At 43.8% G+C, this 24,583-nt stretch overlaps 2 protein-coding genes across 2 annotated transcripts in view; one reads left to right on the top strand and one right to left on the bottom strand.

Annotated features, from left to right (window-relative positions):
- dipk2ab (divergent protein kinase domain 2Ab) overlaps positions 1–9,800 on the bottom strand; it is a 29,764-nt gene extending 19,964 nt beyond the window's left edge. Inside the window, exons 1-2 of the mRNA XM_084702761.1 lie at positions 9,373–9,800; positions 1,677–2,596 (exon numbers count right to left, since the gene is read on the bottom strand). Coding sequence (XP_084558887.1) covers positions 1,677–2,330 — 654 coding nt within the window. The 5' untranslated portion in view covers positions 2,331–2,596; positions 9,373–9,800. The remainder of the gene's footprint in view (positions 1–1,676; positions 2,597–9,372) is intronic.
- Positions 9,801–11,060: 1,260 nt separating this feature from the next.
- LOC146275252 (sodium/hydrogen exchanger 9-like) overlaps positions 11,061–24,583 on the top strand; it is a 68,707-nt gene continuing 55,184 nt past the window's right edge. The window contains exons 1-6 of the mRNA XM_084702759.1: positions 11,061–11,194; positions 11,700–11,902; positions 14,537–14,614; positions 14,892–14,968; positions 16,922–17,037; positions 23,499–23,604. Coding sequence (XP_084558885.1) covers positions 11,062–11,194; positions 11,700–11,902; positions 14,537–14,614; positions 14,892–14,968; positions 16,922–17,037; positions 23,499–23,604 — 713 coding nt within the window. The 5' untranslated portion in view covers position 11,061. The remainder of the gene's footprint in view (positions 11,195–11,699; positions 11,903–14,536; positions 14,615–14,891; positions 14,969–16,921; positions 17,038–23,498; positions 23,605–24,583) is intronic.

Raw genomic sequence — 24,583 nt, 5'->3', positions numbered from 1 at the left:
CCTATAAAGCAGATCCTTGACACATTTACAGTAATTTCAGATTCCACTTTACCCACAATCCAATGCGGCTGTCTTCACCAGGTCCACTGTTCCTGGACCCAAATGTTCCTGCCTATAGTTCACAAGTTCAGGACCATATCAATTATTCATGAGTCCCTGCAAACACACATTGTGGCTTCAGAAGGAGGGGGGAGGTGTGTGTATGTGCGCCTGTGTGGTTGTGTCATGCAGGTAGCAAGTGTGTCAGCAGAGCAAGGGAGATTATTCACCCAAACCTTTGAACACAGGCATAATGGCATTAGAACGCTGACAGAATTATCTGGCTTGTGGAGCGGAGAAGAGAGGGGGAAGAGAAGAGAAGGACAGAGAGAGAAAGAAAGAGATGCGAGAGTAATAGAGTGAAAGAGAGATGGATAGAAAGAGAGAATAAAATAAAGAGGATGAGAAAGACCACACAAGGCTAATCAGATTATATAGATTGAGTGGACTAAAGGGCTGATCTTGCCTTTTGTCCTCCCAAATGCCTGGAGGTGTTGGGGGCTGTGTGAGGGATTGGAGGTCAGTGCAGATATTGAATGTCTGCATAGGCCCACCCCATTGTTGTTCTGACCTCTCACGAGACACGGTCAATGCCACATGAAATTGCAATTGATTGTCTGCTGGTAAATCCGACCCGGGAAATGGGGGTGGAAAGTTGGGATATTATATAAATTACCTCCATCTTAGTTGACACCAAAGAGGAGGGAATGACAACCGATGACATATTGACTCAAGGTCATTGGAAAACACGAAACGACATAAACATGGATTTACGTGACAATTGATTCACTACTAAGTACAGTTTGTCTGTTGTGACTGCAGCCCCTTCTAGTCTTTACATCGCAAAGTACTCCACTTCTCTTCCAAAATGTTTTCAAGAATGTCATGGGCAGGAGACAGTGACGCAAAAAAACTAAAACACTACAGACTATTCACAGACAAGTCTTAAATTATTCACCACTGCCCTAAATACACTGTCACAAACGCAACACGGACAAATTCCTCAACTTTGGTGAAAGGCCACTACACTCAAAACCAGTTTTCTACCCGTATGGGTGTATTCCGATTAAGATGGTACAGGCACTCGGGTAGGGCTTTTAAGATGGACGAGGGCCTTCTATCTGTAGCAGAGGGAGGAACAGACGGCTTCCCACCCTGTAATTTACTGAGGGCTCGGCCAGCCTACTCCCAGGCCTGATCCACTGACAACTCCCATTCTTCTGGGAGCCGTACCGAGGGCACAGGCTTCCACCAAGTCGTAAACCCTCACCAGCCTGCCTTCGATGCCTGAGGCAGAAGATCAAGGTGCAGATAAGTCCATTCCGAGCAGTTGTTTCCAATCTTTAGCTAAATGGTGGCTGACGAATAAACTGCTTTTAGCTTCTGCTGAGTTTCTGCCGAAAGCTCTTATTCAGGGATATTGTGCCAGAGCAGACCAGAAATAAGCTAACCGTAGAAAGTATCAAAAGTGGAGAGATGATATGGTTAGAAACCTCACATGCTGATTATAAGCTTCCCCCCCAAAAAAGGGAGTTCAATTCTAGTCTCCTGAAAACCTCCAAACCACATCCTAGCCAGTTCCTATCAGTTTGTTGTATCAAAAAACCCAGAGAGAGGGTAGCTGTGAGCGTATCTACCTGTAGAACCAGCGGCTCCGGGTTGAAAGCCAGGGTCATGAGCAGCTGCATCCTCTCGGTGTCTTTGAGGTTCTTCAGCAAGAAGCTGCCCGAGTCTTTGGTCTCGGCGTAACGCCTCACCACCCGGTCCAGCAGCCTCTGGGAGGGGCAGTGCACCAGGTCCGACCAGCCCTCCACCACATCCGGAGTAAGGAGTCGCACGTCGCCGTTGAGCCGGGCAAACTCAGTTTTGTACATGGCCTGTATGAGGTCGCATCGCGGCCGGCCCGTGGCCCGTTTGCAGATCTTCTGGTCGATGTCGGCCAGCTCCTGGTTGGAGCCCAGGCGTTTGAGCACCACGCGGCGCGTTCCCTCGCGCGGCTCGCCGTACTGGGCGAAGTACACGTTTTTGACGTTGAAGACGTCCAGGAATCGGAGGCGGCCCCAGGTCTCGAAGGACACCTGGCCGTTCATGAACTTGCGGCACCAGCTGGTGCCGAAGCACGCTGGGCACTTGTTGAGGTTGATGAAGCGCCGGTCGGTGAGCTCGTTCTTCTGGAAGGAGGCAAACAGGCTATGGGTGTTCATGAGCAGGACCACGAACAGCCCCACCACCAACAGGAGCTTCAGACAGCGGTAGAGGCGGCCCAGCTTGAGAGGCAGGAAACGCAGCATGTTTAGGGGAGAGGGTGGGGAAGGTAATTTAGGGCGAGGGGGGTGGTAGTGTTGAGAGCGGTTGTTGGGGAGGGGGGGGGGGCGACAGCCTCACTTCTTTTCCATCATGTTGAACTGGGGGGGAGGGGGGAGGGTTGGCGTCTTAGAGGAGTGACTGGCAGGGCCTAGGTTGGCACAGGGGCCCTGTGCCAGGTTCTGGCAAAGGCCTGTGAGTCATGTTCCCCCCTTGGTCTGTCTCTGGAACCCTCGACAAGCAGGCTCCAAATCTGCTGAGAAAAAGGGAGAGAACATTACACCGGGATACAAGGAAAAATATACATTTCACAAGAGTTGAGACATGGAATATTGCCCTTTTGCTTCCCGAATAACCTTTGAGAAATACAATTTTTTCCATTGTTGGACTTCCAACTTAACTTCCAGTGGCTGCATACATCTCACATAAAACAAAGAGGTACTTTCTGTGGCACATTAAATTATTTCACAAAGTACAATTGCTCGGATCGTTTGAGCGAATACATTACTTTGTGAGGAGGAACGAGGCTATGAAAAATTTGGTACCAGCTCCCTCTTTCTTTAGGAAATAACTTCTGACAGCCCTCCTGCTAAAAAAAAATATATATATATATATATATAAGGATGAAAAAGCGAGACGTAAAGTGACAGAAATGTCACTAAAGAGCTGATGACAACTTCCTTTCCTTGTTACCAATAAATTTGGCTGATGATCCACTGAAAGTTCTGTCCATTGGTTCTCTGTCCCTGTCTTTCCAGTACAGTGTTCATTTTAGGACATCTCAGATCTCAGACTGAAGTATCAGACTCAAACGAAAAGTCATCAGGTCTCGGACCGAAAGATGTCAGACTCAGGCAAAACGACATTGGAGTAGCCTAAAAGCTCTGTCATCTTCAGACAGCATTAGGTCTCTGAAAAAATGGCCTCAAACCAAAAGTCGTCAAATCTCAAACGAAACGGCATCTGCTGAAACGGCTTCAAACCAAACAGCATCAGCTGAAACGTTCTCAGACAAAACTTTGTAAAAGTAAAAAAAAAAAAAAAGGATGTCAGAGATAGATGAGGGAGCTGTTGACTAGCTTTCCAAATCAGCTAAAGTAGATATTGTGCCATTGAGCCCCTCAATTTTGCTTCGGGACAAGCAGACATGCTGTCTGACATCTTTTTTTCTGACAAAGTTTTGTCTGAAGCTGACAGAGGTTTTTCTGGGTCCGTATGGTTTGAAGCCATTTCAGTTGATGCTGTTTCGCCTGACGACTTTTGGTCCAAGGCCGTTTTTCCCCGAGACCTAATGCTGTTTTGTCTGAAGATGACAGAGGTTTTTCTGAGACTAACAGACTTTTAGGTTACTCTGATGCCGTTTCACCCGAGACTTTTGGTCCAAGACCTGATGCCTTTTCGTTTGAGTCTGACACTAGAGTCTGAGATCTGAGGATGTCCTAAAATTAACACCATAGTACGGTCCAGAAATGTTTCATTTGAATCATTGGAAATGTGTAAAAAAAAAAAAAAAAAATTCTCTCACTGTAATGGTGCTAAAATCATGGATGCATAGCCCATCTCTGCATATAGGTTCTCTCTTCAATTGGAAGAACCCCAGTGTGCATTATGAGGAGAATCATGCTGAGGAAGTTTAACCTTTGATCAGAGTTGCCTGGTTGGTTTTAATCTTGCTTTGAAGTTGTCTCTTTGAAAATGGCTGGTGTCACTAAAGGGCGGCAAAAAAGCTTTTTTATTTGAGACAGACACAGAGGAAGAGATTCTCCAAAGGCATGGTGTGAATGCATCTGTTACTCTGGTTCACGTAGGGAGTCAGTCAGGCAGAGTCAGGGGAAATGAACGCAACACAGGGGAGGTAGAGAGAGTTTAGCAGAGCAATGCCAGGGCAACACAATGCCCTAACAAAGGCTTTCAACCACCTGGGTTGACTTTAGAGGCATGTTGCACCACCCTGATCTGCTAAGTAGCGCTGAGACTTTACACTTAAAAGTATTTTATGTGAGCCAGACAATGGCTTTGACCGTGCAAATTGGCAGTCCTCAATTAGCGCTAATTTCGACATGCCCATTATGGCTGACTGTTGAGGGCCCAGCTGAGGAGTAAAGCTAAACTCGAATCATAATCGCGAGTGTTGACGGTTGCCTTGCGCTCAAAGCGTCATGGCTGACATCAGAAGTAACATGGGGCCCTCTGTGCCGAGCAGCGCTCTGTAAATGGTGGAGTGGCTGAAGAACATGACTGAGAGAACAAGACGAGCAGATGTACACACACGTCAATGTTTCACACCTCACTCCTGATGCCAAGAAGAACACCACTGAAATCACTGCATATATTAATGGTGGGGGGGATGTGAAAGCTTCACCAAGCTCTGGGCCTGAAGCTCTTCTCTGCAAATGCAGCAAACCAAAACTACTTTCGTAGGGTTACTGGAACCAAACTAACAATTGGAGAAGGGACACAAACTGAGCCTCTTTGCTTTCTGCATGGCCAGTAGATTTGCTTACACGCCAAGTGGTACCTGCGGTATTTCTCATTCGCAACTTTCCCAATGTATATTTCATGGACCACATTACATTTCATTGCACAAGCTAATTGGCAAAACTCAAGATTCAGGTGAAAGCACATGAAAACCTTGCCTAAAGTGAAAAGCTCATAAACCAATATTTTGATCATCCATTACACCCTCCCTGCCCCTCCAGAGTAAAATGAGAAAAGTAAGAAATAAGAAGAAGGACAGACCAGACAAGTGCATTGCATTCACATTCAACAGGCAGTGGTGGAAAACAAGGAGAAGAGTGCGTCGTGCCAGACTCAAAGGTGTGAGCAAGAAGGGACAAAATGATGTCTCTACGGTAAAAAATGTATACAAGATGCACGTAGGACGTCGTCCTCACAACTATGGCAGGCAGTGACCGGAGCCAGATTTTGTTCACATTCTCAGGAGAACACTTGAACATCCCTGGCACGAAACATCCTCCATTCGATGAGCCGTTTAGCATCTGACACCGCCAGCACCAAGTATCACAGGGTTGACACTGGCCCCGATCGGGGGGCGGGGAGATGTGGGTCGAGCTGGGATCTCAAAAGCGTGATCTCCTGCCTTGTCTGAGGAGACGCTACAAATCCACCCCCCGACCCTCTCTGGAACCGACCGCTGAGAGTCAGGGCGGGCTGGAACAAGCCCTGGAACTGCTCCGGCGTCCCCGCAGTAATGAGATGCATTGGCTGAGGCTCCTACAGATTAGCACCCGGCTTGGCTCTAGCTCTTTACCTGCCTGCTCTCAGAGGAACGTGTCAGGCATCAATTACCTAAGGAGGACCACCTGTATGGTGGGCATGATCTTACTAATCACTGGGGCTTACATGGGGAAATTGCTCTACGGTTTTGGTGGAGAGGGTTCGGAGGGGGGGGGGGGGGTCAGATCCTTTGAATATCTCAAATGTAGAGCGTGAAGTGCGTACGGTCGGTGTGCGCGACTCCTGCTGCTCCGTGACCCTTTGACCTCGGGGCGGATTAGACCTGCTCAAGCTGTCGACGTGTGAATTCAACAGGCCGAGTCACGGTGAGCACCCACAGCGAGCCGCGGGGCCAAGCGACAAAGGAAAACTGAAGCAAAGCTTCTTTCTCAAGTTACACGGCCATAACATCAGCAGAAGAATAGCAGAATTTTGGGGGGAGAAAAAGTCCTGGTTTCTGGTGTTTCTGTTTGGAGTTGTTTGGAGTGTGCACACCATTACTTAGACATGGTATCATGCAATAAACTAAGTGGGTGTCTCTGGTAAAGTAGCCTTCTAGTATTTCGGCATGGACAAGGTTCAGCGCTAGCCCTTGATTACATCCAGACGTAGCTCATTCCGATACAGATGTGCTGGGCCCTAATACAACTGCAGTGAAACTAAAACAAGTAATGTTTTTCCTCCGGGCCAACTTCATTCTGCCCACAGGAACGTGTGTTTTAAATTAGGCATCCCAAGGCCTCCGTGCATGTCGGTCCCCTTTAATGCAGGGAAGGGCGCAGGCAGGCATCCCAAACTGTGTGTGTGTGTGTGTGGGGGGGTGGGGTTATGAGCCCTCACATTAGTGTGCTCTACTCAGGGAAAGCCCTGTTTGGAGTGAGCGCCAAATTACCTCTCATCAGGAAGAGAGGCTGCCAAAAAAGTGATGAAGAAAAGTTTCTCCAAGGCACACTCGCACAGTCTGTAAAGTAGAAGACGAGGAGCCATGATTCTAAGGGGGACAAGGGGGGGAGAGACGGGGGTGGGGTGGGGGTCTCCTCATGCATGGGAGCCGAGTGTCACATTCGGCATGCTCAAAGTTTTGGCAGATGTTAAGAGCCGCAAATCGGCTCATTACTGAGACGGAAAAGACATGGGGCTGTGCGATGGGACCCACGCTGCTTTGAAAACAAATGACAAAAGAGTGAGACGACGGAGCAGGTGCGAAATGACACCCTGAAGAAGAAGAAAAAAACCAACAAAAAAAAGTAACGTTTTTAACAGATGATGATGAAATGATGTGGATGTTGGAAGTGAGCAGAAAAAGATAACATTTTTATTCTTTTCTTCAACAGCCCTCTGCACCTCTCTGATTGTTTAAGTCTGTTGGATCAGATAATACCCAAATCAGTTCAGGGCTACTCCCAAGCTCACTCTATCCCTATCAGTGCCTGAGGCTAACCCTCATTATTATATAATAAGAGTCAAGCCAGAGGTGAACATGCTTGATTAATTTCATTGGTTGTGCACACAACCAATTAAATATGTGAAACAGGGAAATGTCGCGTAATAGAAAAATTAGGACAAAAAGAGAGAAAGGGCAACAGACATACTGCGCAAGAGATAGTGAGACAAAGAACAAAAATTGTGAGAGAAAGGGGGAGAGAGAACTAATGAGAGAGAGCATAACGTCTATAAAATAAACACAAGGACAAGAAGGAATAGAGAACAGGAATGGCGGGACGGAGGATGGAGAGATCCATCGATTTGCCGGAAGGTGCTGAAGCAAACTGTGTTGTCCACGTCTGGATGAGTAGCGTATTCACTGCTGCAGTCATTTTCTGACATCTCACAATGAACAGGGCCCCTCTCTCTCTCTACCGTCCATTGCAGTGAGAGGTTAGAGCTGGAAAGAAGAACTACAGTTGCCAAGGTTATCGACTGGGGGAGTCAATAATGTTTGATCACAAAAACATTCATCCACAGCCAGGATGACTCCGCAGGAGGAAAGCGCAGACAATGACGGATGGACACAAACGACAGGAACACACACTCGACTAATGGAAAATTGAGTCCTCCAAATATGAACACCAATTAGCCGCAAACCCAAACGTTCTTCTATTTATCTCAGGGTAGAACTGAATGCTAACAGATTTAATGAGAATGTCAATGCAGCCGTATTTGTTCCAAACTGCGGCAAGTCACTTGAGAAGTCACTTTGAATGTGTGTGTGTGTTTGTGTGCGCGTCTGTGTTTTGGGAAGGCTGCTGATACAAAGTGATTGTTCATATTGGGTCCAACTTTAGACAATGACTACAATTGAGCAAAAAATACTAGTAAATTAGATAATAAATTAGATTAATTCACAAGACAGCTTTGGTCTTGTGAATTAAGTGAATAGGAAAAAAATCCTGTTTAATCAAGAACCATGTTCCATAACAAGGGTACAATAAAATCTTAACCTGAAGTGTAATCAAGTAATGTCCAAACAGAAGGTCTAACCTAGACTCTTCCTATGGGTCCTTTTACAGGAACTTGGCTTTGCCCCATGCAGCAAGTTTTAACACTAGCTACTTCTAGAGTTGACTGAGCACATGAATGTATTTTCATAGTTCAGCAAACACTCAACCCTTTACAAGATGCTCCCCACTATTGGTGTCCTGTAAAGCAGGTATTGTACATTTGTGGTTCATTGAACTGTTAAGACCAATATGACAACACTTATGAAAATACAATGCTGCGCTTCCAGCTACAAAGCAAAAATTGTAATCCATCTCTGTTTACTTTAAAGTCAACATTACATGAACTCTCACCATACAAGTTGTTGTTACAGCAATCGCACACTGGCCTGAGGTATGCATACTAGTTGAACATTCTGTTTTTATAGTCGGTTTATGTTTGTCTGCTCTGATCTCTGGTACTGTGTCATGACTGTCAAATGGTCAATGTTTAGTAATGATTTTATCATCGATAACTTACAAATATATGTGACCTAGTCAACTTATGGGTATATGTGATGTCAAAAATTAATATCCAACAAACATTAACCTATATGATGAGTACATTCCTTTGACCACTCGAATGTGTGCTCAGTAGTATGTGTTTTGGAAACTTTGGTCTTCTGATTAATGGAAATTTGATCTGTCTGTAAGAGATTAATATTTTTGTGTGTGTGGTCTGTGTCAGTGTGTTAGTGAGTGTGTGTGCATGCCACGCACAAACACACACACTGAAAGATTAATGCAAAGATCATATTTACAATATGAGGTCAGCACTGTGGAATCCCATTACATTGTTTCCAGGGTCTGAAAACTGCAAAGAAATTTGAAACCAATACAAGGTTGTTTTTGTACTGGTCATTTCAAACAAGTTCAGTCCGCATATTTCACCCAAGGCTAAAGTAGGCACCAATGGGTAAAAATATATCGTTCTACAAATATAGCTGCAAAATATACCTATGCCAATGCAGTTGTAATCAAATAGCTTCTTGAGTGTGAATGAGAATAAAGGTCGACTATTGTGAACCACAAAATGCGTTGCCGTGTTGAGTAGTTTACTAGTATAGTTGGGGTTTGTGCATAGTTGTTCTCGCTGGTACAGGCAAGCTGCTTGGATGCCCATTTTCTCATATTGAGTTACATAGCCCTAGCCTACACACATTAACCAAATAGCCTAGATATTATAAACAGAAAATGGCAAAGACAATAACCAAACAGATGGATACCACATGCTTTGTTGCCGAATTGAAATAATCAATGTTAAAGTCACCGTAAGCTTCGAATAAATACACATAGTAAGAACTGTCAAACAAACCTGTGTGACTTTCTTCACTCCGTTTCCGTGCAATGCTTGGTGCTGACTTGTCTCATTCTTTAAAGTTGCGTCTACTTACGAGACAAGGGATGGTTACTTTGTATCACAAGCGGCAAAATCAAAAGAAGCGTGTATCCCACATCGCGACTAATATCCCTTATCAAGAAAACTCAAACGAGCTCTCCGATTCAATTCCTAGCTCCTATTCAAACTAGCCAGTTAGCCTAGCTTGTGAAATAAACAGTTGTGATGTCGGCTCTTAACTCTTCATCTACCGGATATTTCCGATTGAATGCTGCGATTATTATCACAAATAAATATATCGATATTGTGCATTGGTATCCATGTACATCCGATAAGGTTCGGGCTCTCCTCGGTTAAAGTAACGGAGCATTATTTTCTCTCGTCTATCTGTAGCTCACTCGTCTTCAACACCACAATGGATTTTCTATTCGGACTTTTTTCCAACATAGAGAGATTAGTGTTTGCGACATCCTCGTCGGTTTACGATAATGGTTGCTAGGCAGTTGCTACAAGCTTGACTCGTCTACTCCGCCCCCTACAAATATTAGCCTACTATGGATTGAGCTACCTAGTGGCAGATAATGTTATATTGTTTTAAATGCACCTGTATTATATTCTCAAAATAGCATTTCCAACGTTTATCTGAACACTGAAAGGCAATTGGTATATGCTCAATGTGGGTGTAGACGTAAAAGCTGCATTATTCTTACTCTAAAATAAAATGTACGTTTCTCTATGAATCAAGTTAATGAATGTGTTTTTCATGTCTGGTGCCTTAAACTTGCACGTGGCAAAATATACATTTGCAAAAGTTTAAACGTAGCCTTCCATGACAGTTTACAGCTGTAGAGGCATGTGGTCATTTATTCCAGAAGGCTCAAACTGGGCCAGAATCAAGAGTGGGCACTGGAAGAATTGGACAGTATCCCAAATGATGAAGGGGGGCCATCTTGCAAAAATAGTAACATCTGTGGAACCAGGGGAATGCAAAGGGAGCTGGCCATGAATATTTAATTGGCTTCTGAGCCTCAAGCAAGTTTGATCCTAGTGCTTTGGAAGAAGATGGCATTAACTTTATAAAACTCATTAATTTGAGATACGCCACATATGGCTGAACAGTCCCGCCTTCATTGTTGTCTCCTGTCTTTTCTCCTCTCTTTTCCCAATCCAATTAACAAGTGGGAATTAGATTGGCCTGATAATACTCATTATTTCACCCTAACTGAGCTTACGGGAATTCAGTAGGTTGTGCATACACCTAATGTCTGCATAGCACTTTTCTAGCAGCAGAAATTCACATTTTGAGATAGTAAGAAATGTAAATGGTAAAGACCAAAATTAATTGCAGATTCTAATAGTGACCCATGGCCAACCCATTCGTCCAAATTATGATATGTTTAGTAAGGAACCATCACATGCAACAAATACGTGCTGTACAATGAAAAACACTTAAAAACACACCATTTACACACATTCATTTAAGTCCTGAAAATGCGCTAAACTTGCGCTGTTTATTCCTTTGTATTGACCGCCACCTAATGGTATCGGCGCGAGCTTACACCTTTCAAAGTGTAGGATGCGGATGTACCACAATTTGTGTCATATCGAACAGTTATCGTTTGGGGCTATAGTTGAAACTAAACTTCTAAAATGCTGACGGGCATTATGAAACACAGACAAGATACTGTTATGTTACTGTCTTTAAATGCGTTATTAATTGTTTCAATTTTAAGTATTTGGTGGTTGAAACAACGTCAATTTCGATGTACGCATGTAAGTGGTGTGGCTATGTTGTATGGTGAGTACGGAAGTTTAAGCTCAAGCGTTAGTTCAAAAAGTTGTAAACTTTCTTTTCGAAATGTTTATAATTGTGGATTTTTGGGGGGATGAACTTCAAGGTGGTTTGAGGGAATCCATTTCAAAGGGAGCATGAGCATCTCTCCCTTGCTGCATGTTCACAGACTGTTGAAAGGACATGTCATTAAATTGAAGGCCTACACATACTTATAGACTGCATTCTACAGGTTCCCTGTGCTGGAGACCTATTCTCCTTTTTCAAACCATATATAATTACAATTAGTTGTTAACAATTGCATGATGCATATTGCACACAAATATCATATACAGGATTCATGTTTCCTTAACCAATGCTACAGTACTTTTTTTTTGCAAGGCCGTGTCCAGTATAAATATTTTAAGTTTTATTACAAATAACTTTTTTTTACCCCCCTGAATGTAATTGGGCTATTGCTGAAATGGCATTGACTTTTGTTGAGGGTGTCAATTTGTGTGTTGCTTTTCAGGTATGGTTCTCGGTGCAATTATGAAATCCGTGGATTTTGTGTACAAAGACGAGCCAGTGGAAGTGTACGCCTGTGTGGGCCTCAACAACACCCCACTGACACTAACGGTCAATGTCACTTCACATGTTCACCATTACAAACATGTAGGAGAGGTCAACTTCCTTGAAGGCCAAGGATCATCTCTGACAGCAGACTTATATAAGGTAGCACAACTCCAATCTTACGTCCATTAGACATGTGAACACAGACTTGTATATCTTTAACCCAACCAACCCACGCCAAGGTTTTCCAGATATTACCGTTCATCAGTGTGGTTCATTCATGTACTCCTAATGGCCTTTGGGGGATAGAGAGAGAGAGAGACATAGAGAGAGAGAAAGAGAGAGAGAAATAGAGAAAGAGACATAGAGAGAGAGAGAGAAAGAGAGAGAGAGACATAAAGAGAGAGACATAGAGAGAGAAAGAGAGAGAGAGAGAGAGAGAGAGAGAGAAAGAGAGAGAGAGAGAGAGAGAGAGAGAGAGCAATTGGCAGAGTGGACAATGAACCTGGCACATTCTCTGGGACCAAGCATAACTTCATTTAATAGCTCTGCACTCTTTGGCCCCTCACAATGGAGGGCTCTCATTAAGAATCCAGCGGGGGTGACGACACCATTAGGTGAGCCCAGACATTTGGTGTGGCCTTCAGGTCATTAAGCCTGATATGTACGAAATCCCCAGCAGGAGAGATAAGGATTTCATTGCATTACAGAGTCCATTAGATATGTGCCGTAGGGGAGGCAGGGCACTAAAATGCGAGCTCTGATTAAATTTAGCACTGCTTGGTTGAAGAGGCAATTAGTGTATTCCGCATACCTCGGCCCTTTGACTCACATGTGCATGTGGCCCCTGTAACAAAATTCCTGCAATATGCATAATTTTGCTATTACAGTGTCCTTATTAGTCACTGTTATTGAGGGTTTCGTTTGTCGTGCAGTGGCGGTAAGTAATTATGCAAAAAATGTCCATGTGGATAGTTCCAAAAAGTAATTTGTATTGAGTTCGATAATCGAGGCACAATGTTACGAGCAATTATAGCGTTGGCAGCAATTTCTGGTCTGACTTGTAGATAGAGCTCATTGCTCGTTGCACTTCAAGCTTTTGAGGGGAGGTGAGGATTAGCATAAGAAACGTGCTAACAGCCTATTTACACACAATATGTTGCCATCCAGATTACATGTTTCCCATCAAATATTAGAATACAGCAAGATTACCGCATTTCAAAATAACATCCCTTTTGAGTATTTGCATTGTACTTGTGTGTGCCTTTTCATAGAAATAATATTTCAAGAATATGTACACAAAAAACCCTTTGGGATTAAATAAAAAACATCGGTGAAGTGTAGCTGAAGCATTCAGAAATTATCTGTGATATTGGTCGACAATTTATGCAGGAAAAATAAGAGGACTTAATAATATTAATATTTTGATCTTAATTAGAAATCAGTTTTTGCACCTCGCAGTATTATGAATGTGACATGGTTTAAATTAAGTTATCATAGACTAGATATCTTATTTGACTGCAGTCTACAATCCCTTGCACACAGTGATGACCTTGGATGTGTTCCAGATTACAGAGCATTGGTTATTTTCCACTGCCTTGAAGAAAACGAAAAAGCTGCCATTTTCAATTTACGGGTTTGGTTATTTAATCTGTTTTCTGTGCATGTACTGCTACACCTTCGACATTATCTTGAACCACTAATTCCTAACATTTTAGAAAACTGACACAAGAAGTTTGTTGTGCCACCTTGGTCTGGTTGGCTGGTTCCTTGCAAGTCCACAGAAACAATATGATAGAAATGTGACTCTTTTAGACAGCAACTGTTGTGCTTGTCATTTTTCTTGAGCAGGCTTTAAAAGCCACCATTGTAGGAAATGAAGTGTAGATTTGAGGTCCTTAACTGAGTTGTAGACAAGTTGTGATAGACCAGTACTGTTGGTAGTTAGTCATTGTTCGAGAAGGTTAGGACTAGGATATCCTTGGGAATTAGCGTAGTTCCAACAAGACTAAAGCAGGACAGTATGACACAAGAGACCATGAACATTATTTGAATGTAAGAACATCACTTATTAGTTTTTCAAGAGAATCAAGAGATGCGTTTAACCAATCTGTCATGTCACAGCAAACCAACGACTCCGTTTATTTAAGTGCACCTCAGACTGTGAACCGGGCTGATGCAAGCTGCAACTCCCAAACCAACACACGGACACCTCGCCTTCTGCGGAATATTGGGATACCGATCGGAATACAAATCACACCCACCACCCTTTAAAATAGACTGCTCATTCATATAGACCAGTTGCAATTGTCTCTGTCGATACCAAGCCGTTTACTATTGTGAATTTCCTGGTTGGGATTCCAATTAAGAATTGTACTTTGATCTTTGGCCATACCTTCGGATTGTTGTATTGCTCATTCAAATCTGCCAGACCTGCATTTTCCTCCGTCTCAGCCTCACTTACCTGACACAATCATGATAGTACACTCCCATACAAGTAGTCACTGAGTCTGTGCATCCTTTCTCAAATTCCTGACTATGATTTCACTTAAATATTAGTCTTATAATTCCTTATACAAATGACTGATGAGGGCATTTAAAGTCCTGAAAAAAATGATTTGAGACATGGAGGTATTGTGGAAGACTGGAGTTTGTGGGCTCTGAGTGTCTCCCATCAAACTGAGCAATGTGTCTGGTGAAGGCTTGCTGTCCTTCACGTTGTCACATTCAGTAAAGCACTTGTCCTCCCCCCACAGCCCCTGTCAGTCACAAGCAAAATGGCTCTGTCTGTTACAGATGACCTTTGATCCAGAAGTCCTGTTCAATCTGTTTCTGCCACCCATCATCTTCCATGGAGCGTACTGCCTCAATCAGGTAAGACTGCTGTCATGCTTAGTCCTGGCAGGGAAGGAATAAATGTCAAAGAAGGATTTGGGGGGATTTTGAAGGATGTTTTTGGCATCAGAAAGCACATAGTGGCATGTTTATGAGGTACAATTGGGACTGTTACTGAATACAAGGATTGTAATCACACACATCATTTGCCCCTAATAGTCTGCTGAATGAATACATACAAATTGAATTTTGTCTGTATAATTTACTATTTATTTGTTTGTGTCACTGACATGTTTGCGAATGCTGTCTGTTCCAGAGAAGATTCATTGACAATTTGGGCTCAGTGTTGACTTTTGCCTTCATGGGGACAATCATCACCTGTGTTGGTATTGGGTGAGTATGACATTTCTACTCTTGGTTCTAGGAATAAGGAAGCTATTCATAGTATAATACTATACTGACAAAAGCTTCATTGGGGAGAATGTATTATATGCTTATAAAAATATATTGTTCACACATATCTAATACACATCTGTATGTCAGTTCACAATGTATTTAAGTAAAACACTTAATCATTTTATCCTGTCAAAGCACTAATCTTAATCATATGGTCTTGCTCAGTGATTGCTTCTATCTATATGTGTGTTCATTGTAAGACGGAATTCTAATACTGTGTTCAATAAATTGTGCAGCTCATGAATATTTTACTGTAGCATGTAGTCGTGCTGAATTAGAGGAGTTTCAATATGTAACCACTAGATGGTGTATGTGTGCTTTGAAGGGTTGCCTGGGTTAAGTGCCAACATACTGTAGGGTCACTATGGTTCTGCGACTGCACTGAATATCACCGTGTTAAGATAAAGCATGCATGGATGCAACAATTGCACAAATGAAGGCATTTTAATTGAACATTTTAACAATGTCTATCAACTTGTTTCCAAACATGGTTCGTTTATGTCAAATGTTATGGCACGTGGCCCCTGCTTAAACTTGTGGTTGATTCTGGCTTGTGTGAAAGTTCACGTTTTCTCTGTGTGATCTCTCTGTTGAGAAAGTACCGTCTGGTTTAACGAAACCGTAAAGATCCGCTTTTCTGTCTGACTGTGTCTCTCTCCCCCCTCTGCTCCCCCGAGTTGAACATTCCCCGGAGAATCCTACATGGTTTGACATGTCGCATCACATGCACATTCTTTGACTCCAAGGAACCGGGCCTTGACCAATCCCGTGCCTTTGTTAGTCGGCCTGTCAAATTCTGAAGGGCTAGGAGGGCTTGTCAGAAGGGGAACAACAGTATTTGCTATTATAACAGCAACAGCAGCCGAGGCCTCCCCTTTAAAAGACAAACATACACTCACATTGCAGATCTCTTCCCACATATTTATCATAGCGTTCTGATCATCGTTCAGCCCTAGAGCCTGTTTTTTTTCTCAATCCATCCCAGCTGCCCTCAGAGGACAGGGTGTAACACGTTGCCACGGTAACCGGGTTATGATAAAGGAAGGAAGTCCCCGGGGGACACGCAGAACTGCCAGATCATTATGGGATATTTGTCAGTAACAGGATTAAGTGTTAGCCCACTAGCAAACCAGTGAGTGTGTGCTGTCCTTGACTTCGGAAGTGAAATTTCATTCAGGTTGTTTGAAGTTCAAATTCAAAGCATCCAGCAGTATATCTACATATGCTGGCCTACAGTGCCTATTAAACAACAGTATGACACCTGATGTTGTATGACACCTGATGTTAATAGTGAAAATAACACACAATCTAACCTCCAAACATGGCCAGGAAGGACCATATGCACTAAAGGCACCCAGTATGACCCGGTTGATGTACATACCTCTGATGCTTAGTGTGCTGCCGGGTCTGTTCAGGTTGGAGTTGTATTTTTGGGACATTATCAAGGAGAATGTGGCCTATTCAAAATGTTCCTCAGCTCCTCAACTTACCAGGACAGTCTCAGCCTCCCCAGTCTCAACCCCCTAAAATAGGCTATCATAATTAGGAACCAAAGATTTTCACTTTGCTTCTCCTCTCCAGTTGAATAGCTACAAGCCTCCGCAACCAGGAGCGGTAGCACGCTAGGCTAACTTCCTCCCCTATCTTCCTTGCTCCCCTATGCTACGTACATCAGATAAGCGGTGGCCAGCCAAGTCTCGAGTGTGTACGCCTGTGCTGAGCAGCCAGCCCCAGAGTCCAGACAGGTCACCCACAGCCAGCGTCTGGCCCCGTTACCCACACTGCTCTAGGGGGAGAGGCCCAGCTGTGGTTGTGGCGATGACTAATGGGCTGGCTGTGGCGTGCGCTCCCTGTTGACCTCACCCATGTGGCCTCCTTCCTCTCTTCCAGGGCCTGCATGTACGCCTTCACCAGGCTGATGGTTGTGGCTGGCCAGTCGGCAGAAGGGGACTTCCTCCTGACTGACTGTTTCTTGTTTGGGGCTGTGATCTCCGCTACTGACCCAGGTAATCGGTCTAACCAAGGGTCTGCACGACAGAATGCTGTGTATCTGGACTGTGGGGTGGAAATCTGACAACTGACTTCTAACGCATTACACAAAATGACACATTGCCAAAAATAAGCATAATAACAATATAGCAAATAGTGATAACACACATTATTCTGAAATACAGTACTTACTGTTTTATAATACATAACAGTAAGTACTGTATATCAGTCCAGTACACAACAGCTATTTTATCTCGATTATTTCTTCAAGGTTTTTTTTTCTCCCCAAGAGCTGTAATTGCTACAGAGATACTTTCATTCTAACCATTTGTCCTGTAAGGGCTACTTAAACTCAGTATTGATCCAAGGTCACTATGATTAATTGTGGGTATCTGGTAGATACACACTTGCCGCCTCCTCACTGCTTATGCTTTGTATGGCTGTAACGTATACTGTAACCAGTGAATCAACCAGATGACAGTCATGGACAAGTGGAAACTTGTGATAGGCCAGTAATTTTTTTTTAACCATTTTTGCAATGATCATCGATTACACATAGATGAATGGCCTATTCAGTGAGCTGGCATTGTGGTTTGTACCCAACTCCATGTTTGTTCCAGACATTGTAGTTGGTTCAGGTACATTGTGATCTATGACAGATATAGAACAGCATCGGAGCGTCATATGTACGCGGCATATGTTCTGATGACTGTCTCTTAGAAATATGCTATTGTCATGTGGGTCATGTGACGCTTAATCATTTACTTTAGTACTATAGGGTGATCTTAGTGAGTTTCCATAAGGGTCTGTCAGTAAAAGATAGAGAGAGAGGAGAGAGGGAGAAAGAGAAAGAGAGAGAGAGGATGACGGCCTCTCTACCTGACGTCACAGAGACACGCCGCCCTGTAGGGAACACTTCCCAGCATGCCTCAATGGCCTCATCAGTCTGATTAGGATCACGGGGCGTCAAATGTTGTGCCAAGGTCCCAAATGTCAGGACCCGTAGGCTGTCTACTCTTCCTGTTGGTCCAAATACAGGCGGTCCGTGTTTTCGGGAGAGTGTCGTTAATATCTGCCTGTCTGTCTCGCTCCTTCCTGTACATTAGCATGCATGAGGCCGGAGCAGCTAGCAAAGAGCTAACACACTGATTATTCCACCCTAAAGTTGGCCGCAGATAGAATATTCTAGCATAGCATATCTTTGAGCATACATAATGAGGCCTCCTGCACATTGTAATGCCGGCGCAAGAGACCTAGTTCTAGGTTGCTGACAAATCTGAGAAGCACAACCTTGTCTCTCGTTGACATCGGAAAGCCTCTGGAAGTTTTTAAGTACTTAAAAGTATTCCCCTGTGTCCGTCGGTAAATGCAATGCTCTGACTCAAGATACCATAATATGCAGCACTGTGAAACCATGTCATCCATTAGCCTTCACTGGTGTTGTTGTTCTAACTTGTTGTTGTACTTTTGTACTAACACCCCGAGATTAACAGTTCAATCAACACCGATATCAGGGACTTGGCAGAAGAACCCAAACCCCATTTAAGAATAGTAAATTTGTTTGTGTTTTGTAGCAAACATTTCTTCACAGACTCTCTGAACATAGACACAGATTGTTTTACTTCCCAGTTTAACCCTGCCCCCCCCCCCCCCCCTCCCACACATCACACCCTCCGACACCCCGGATTACATAGACTTGCCTTTGATGGGGGATGGGGGTATATGTTTGAGAGAAGCCCCACTAACAGGCATATGGACAGTGTCTGAGACCCGGGTCACTGTGAGGAGCTCCCTGTGCAATGTCCAGGGACATTGAACCCAAAGGGAGTGTTGCACAAGCGCTTCAAGACTTCATCTTCAATCCCATATCCTCATTTCAGATACGGGAGTATGATATTCTGTGATTATTTGAACTGGGTTCAGATAAGTGATGTACAGTGAGTGAGTGTGAAAACAAACAACAGGTCACAGGGAGCGTGGTCATACTGTAATAGGGTCTCTTCATATCAGTGATCACTGTAATGACCTGTGATTCAGTTCAGTTAACTTTATGTATACCCGTATGTAAATTTGATCTGCAGTGGGTGAGTTTGTACTTTTCACATTTATTCAAAACAACACAAAACAGTGTATGACCTAAAAATCTAAAATGACATGATAAAACTGGTGCTCCACGTTCCAAAAGACAATATATAAAAAGTTGAAATAAAATAGACATTGCATCAATAGTATTATATTAAATATTTTGCTAAGACTTCTTCAGCTGATTAATAGCTGCCGGAACAAAGCTGTTTTTATACCACTTTGTTCTGCACTTTTCAACAGTAAACCTTCCGCCAGGAGGAAGAAGCTGAAATTCTTTGTACAAAGGATGGGAGTCATCATTAAGTATCGAGCCAGCCAGCCACTTTAGCTGTCTAGTATACAGGGATGCTGGGTTAACCTGTGACTCCCCTGTTAGCCGAACAGACCATTTAACCATTTGACTCAAACTATTCCTGTTCTTTGAGGATAAATTCCCGAACCAATACACTAAAGAAAATAGATTCAATAAAAGCACGATAAAGTAAAGTCATCATAGTTTTGCTAATGTGGAAATAAGAGTTTCCTTATGAAGAACAGACACTGGTGCCCCTTTTTACATATGGCTTCACAATATGCATCAAAGTTTAGTTTTGAGTCTATAATTGTCCCAAGATATTTGTAGGAGTGTACGCATTCGATTGTCTGACTCTTAATGGATGTGACTTCATGTGTGTGACCATGTTTTCTCAAATCAATTATCATGTCTTTCGTCTTTAATAAGTTTAGTTGAATAAAGGATTCAATCCTCACAACACGTAACAAAGTCATTGATGATCGGACAATGACTGGCCTCCTTGTACTAAGCTGACTGAGAATAACAGTGTCATCTGCATACTCTATGATGGTCCTATTATAATAGGAGTGGAAGCACACATCCTCAGACAGTATCCCATGACCCTTTGTGTCCTATTAGTTAAAAGAACCAAGCCTAGATTTTTTTCTCATCCACAGTTCACAGTCCCTTGAAATAGTATCTATAGTCCACATTAATGCAATATATTAATAACCACAGTCTTTTCAGGAATTACTGCAATGTCGGGGAATCATTGAACAAATTTCATGTCCCTGATCTTGTGATTAAATTGTTTCATATATAATTTTTTCCTGGGTCACCTAGTAAAATGCTCTAATTAGTCATCCATCCAACCCCTTCAACTCAAGATATGTCTGTAATAATTGTCTAGCCCCCCCCCCCACCACCACCACCACCGCCTTACAGCGTTACTGTGGAAACTAATGAACACTTGACAGCTGGGGGATGGAGTTGCCATAGCGACACTGCCATCCCAACCCCTGCTGTCTGTGAAGGGAGAGAGGGATGAGGGTCATGTATATTTTTTGAGGTGTGAGTGGAGAAAAAGACCGTCTGTCATCCTCTAATGATGGGTGAACGAAACGAGATGGAGCACCCCATGCTGTGTTTGTGTGTACGTGTGTGTGAGTGTGTGTGTGTGTACGTGTGTGAGTGTATGTGCAAGTTGGGGGGGGGGGACACACACCACCATCAGGCTATCTTTACATCCTAACCTATCTAAGGTAACGATTTTCCAGTAGGTATAGGTTAAGACAAGATTTAGAGGGTGGAGGAAGACTTGTTTTCAGAGTGGGGGTCTGTTGAGGGTTGACCTGAGCCCGACTCTGCTTTATTTGCCTTCTGGTCGACTCCCTGCTGGTACACCAACTGAATGAATAGGATAGTATATGTATTCTGCCGTTCTGCGTTTCCATCGCAGTCTATCTGCGGTATAGCACACAATTGCGTGTTGAGATAGGGAACTGACAGTGGATGTTGCTCCCTTGTGTCAACCTGTCAGTCAGTTTTGGCATTGTTGCTACTGACAGTTTGTGTGCCAGGGTGAGAATGTGTGTGAGACAGTGTGTGTGTGTGTGTGTGACTCATCCTTTGGCCTGGCTCGGTGTTTACTGCTGATGAACTCTCCTAGGCGTTCACCTCATTGTCTCCTCAGCCATCGGTGGTGTGCTCTGAGGCTCTGCAGAGTAAATAAATCAACATTGGTTCCTGTGCTTTCTTTCTAGCCGCAGGCATATGTATGTGTGTGTGTGTGTGTGCATACGTGTGTGTACATGTGTATGTGTGCGTTTACAAGTGTTGTGCTGGAGTGAATTGGTCAAAAAGCCATCCTGGGCTTCTTAGTTAACTGAGCTAGAATGATTATAAGTGTATTGTAGGTGCAGGTCCAGGTCCCATCCATCTATCATAGTGTAAACGTATCATATAGTGTTGTATGGTAGTTTAGTAAAGTATAGCATAGTATAATAAAGTATAGTATAGTATAGTATAGTATAGTATAGTATAGTATAGTATAGTATAGTATAGTATAGTATAGTATAGTATAGTATAGTATAGATGGTATGGTATGGTATGGTATGGTATGGTATTTGTTAAGGGTAGTATAGTATTTAGGATAGTGTAGTTCAGTAAAGTTTTTGCCAAGGATAGTATATTTTTTTATAGTATAGGTTTTGTTTATCATAGTATAGTATAAAACAGTACAGTATGGGATAGCATCATACATCTTTGAACTTGTATGCCACTGGGCAAAGTACAGATTAGGAGTGACATACTGTACAAACATCCAGAATAAGCCGCTGACAACCAGCCACATTAGAATAGCAGAGTTCCATTAGCATTGAATCCCATTAATAGTTTCGGATAGACAGACTTCACTGACAAGGATTCATTTTCACAATTAGTCCTTTCAGAAGCTACTCTGAATCTTGTCGGTTGACCGTGTGTTTTTTTGGGCATTTGAAAATAATTCCGAAATAAACCTCCTATAATTATACAGCCTGCTCTCACTCACAAATGTTGGTCTTTCAAAGTACAGTATCTAATTGACTTGTCGGGGTAGGAAGACCGTAGACAGACATCTCACGGTAGTGTTGCCTGCCACCATAATGGCTTTCACAGTTAATGGGCCTTATCTCAGAGAGAGACGGAGAGAAAAACATTGCACCCCTTAATGTTCCCCTGGGTTATACCTGGGAACGGATTGGGGGCTATTTTTAGAAGAAGAGTGCATCTGAAAAATGGACAGAATCTTCAATATACTGTCTCAATAGACAGGACAAACTTGCATAACTTTCACACCCGTCGATGCTGTCTACAATACTGAGTATATGTGTGTGTATGTGTGTGTGTACTATAGTGTGTGAGTGGGTGTGCTCCGGTGTGTGTGCGTGTGTGTGCGTGTGTGTGAGAGACCTTCTCTACTGTATGCTGTGGAGCAGTTCATGAAGGACTCTGCATTATTCACTGCAGAGTTCTCTGCCTGTGGCTCTCTGCATTAGACTTAAGTAGACTCCGTTGGTCATTTTAATCAGCTGCAGTACTGCTGCTTAAATCTTCAGCTCTCTGTCTTCTCTCTGTTCTCTGGCTCTACACAAGGCAGTAATCAACACTGCAGGTTGACCCCCCCCCCCCCCCCCCCCCCCCACAGACACACACACTTGAGTGTGACATTGTGATTGGACGCAGAGCTCTGACAAGTGCAACACACACATGATGACGCACGCAGTACGACGCACGCTCTCTCTCTCAAACACACACACACACACACACAGTGGCGTTACATTGCCCAGTACACAGAGGTAATCCAATGCTCTGATGGTGCACCTCATTCATCCTATAGCTCTCCTCAGGCACCTTAACAATACAGTAGGTCCACAGTACCATCGTGGTTATCGAGTTCTGAGACCTTGACCTGCTTGCTTTCTGGTCAAATAATATGACCAATTGGCTGGGCAAGACCTGTTTGCAGTCGTTTGTGAGTCTTGTTTTGTTTCATACAACCTTTTCTGAGCCTCATGATGTCCTGTGGACACTAGTGGTTTTGCGGGAAATGGTCTGTTCCTCATTTACCGTCATTGTTTTGATGTTATTGAGCCTTGAACGTGTTCAGTTTAGTTTAGTTTGACGGTCTGTCACACACATTTTTCACTTTGATTTTGATATGCAGATTTCTTTTTCTTGTTCAGATTGTTATCATTGTGTAAGTGTGATGTACCGGCATTTCAGTCTGAATCCTGCAATAACGGTATAGCTTCTCAGATGTTACAAACATCACATCTTGTAGTACATCATTTTCCAGCTATGATTTTGCGACAGTATTGTCAGTCGTTTCAGAACAGACTGGAATTAAGAAAGTGTGCAAAATGTTTATTCCCTACAGAATTGTACCTTAAAAAAGTTGCTTATGTGAAACTGGCAGTGTTACTGTCATTGTATATTTCGTGTTCAATGCTCATAAGACTAAATGGTACTTGTTTTATGTCCTTCCTGGCATGTATGAGGTGGTATTGCTGTTTTGGTTCAATTTTCCCAGCCAAATTCTGATGAGGTGATATTGTGTGTGTGTATGTGTGTGTGTAGTGGCAGTACTGGCCCTGTTCTCGGAGCTTCGCGTGGAGCCCGACCTGTACACCCTGCTGTTCGGAGAGAGCGTCCTCAACGACGCCGTGGCCATCGTCCTCGCACGGTGAGTCCACCGCTCCGCATCGGCCCTTGCGCCCGTGACCGGGGCGTCAGCGAGGGACTTGTCTCGGTAAAGCAGTCGGCGGAAATTGCCACAGAGGAGATTGGCACGGTGGGTGGGGGTGTGTGGGCAGCCCACGATCAGAGCCCTAATTGGCATCGGGCTTCGCACAGAGACCGGCCTGGCAGGAGAAGACGCTGAGGGCTGTGGGTACGGGCAAGCCATCGCCTGGTGCCAACGTTCCTCATTAGCGACTCAGCAGTCAGCCGGACAGAACTCTCATCTCAACGCTGAACAACACATGGCACAACTCCTCCCAATGACATTGCTGTGGTCCTACACGCAGGGTACTCTCACACGGAGCAGGAAGGGAACATTGTCGCATTACAACACACAGGACTTCATCATCGAATCCATTCCATTCTTATATATGGAATGTGAGACAGGGAGAGAAAGCCTGTTCACCTACCCCCGCCCCCCTACACTGGTTAGAGGGTTTCTCTGTTCCTCTTTCTCTCTCTCTCTCTCTCTCTCTCTCTCTCTCTCTCTCTCTCTCTCTCTCTCTCTCTCTCTCTCTCTCTCTCTCTCACTTTCTCTACATCCCCCTTCCTCTCTCTCTTACCTAGCCTCTTCTGCTCTCGCTCCCTCTTAACTGTCTCCTTCCCTCTGCATCTTTCTTTGTGCACGTGCTTGCGTGTGTTTGCCATGTGCGCGTTCACAGACGGCGGCCTTTGTTTGTCTGCTCCACTTACAATATGCCAGCGAACAACAAAAGCCGGAAGAGACGGACAAACAGATGGAGGGATGGGAGGATGGAGAGAAGATGGAGAAGCAGGAGGTTTCACACGGACACACTGTCACACATGCATGAACAAGCAAAGAGCTGAACAGAATGCCGGGGGGTCAAGGCGAGGTGAAAGGGGTACGAACCACACACTCACGTGTGCAAAGTTGCACGCGCACTTACAGTGCGTCTCACAGC

Source organism: Hypomesus nipponensis, chromosome 8 (genome assembly GCF_054491055.1).
Source record: "Hypomesus nipponensis isolate SF chromosome 8, ASM5449105v1, whole genome shotgun sequence".
Lineage (NCBI taxonomy): Eukaryota > Metazoa > Chordata > Actinopteri > Osmeriformes > Osmeridae > Hypomesus > Hypomesus nipponensis.
This window is presented reverse-complemented; position numbering and strand designations above follow the sequence as displayed.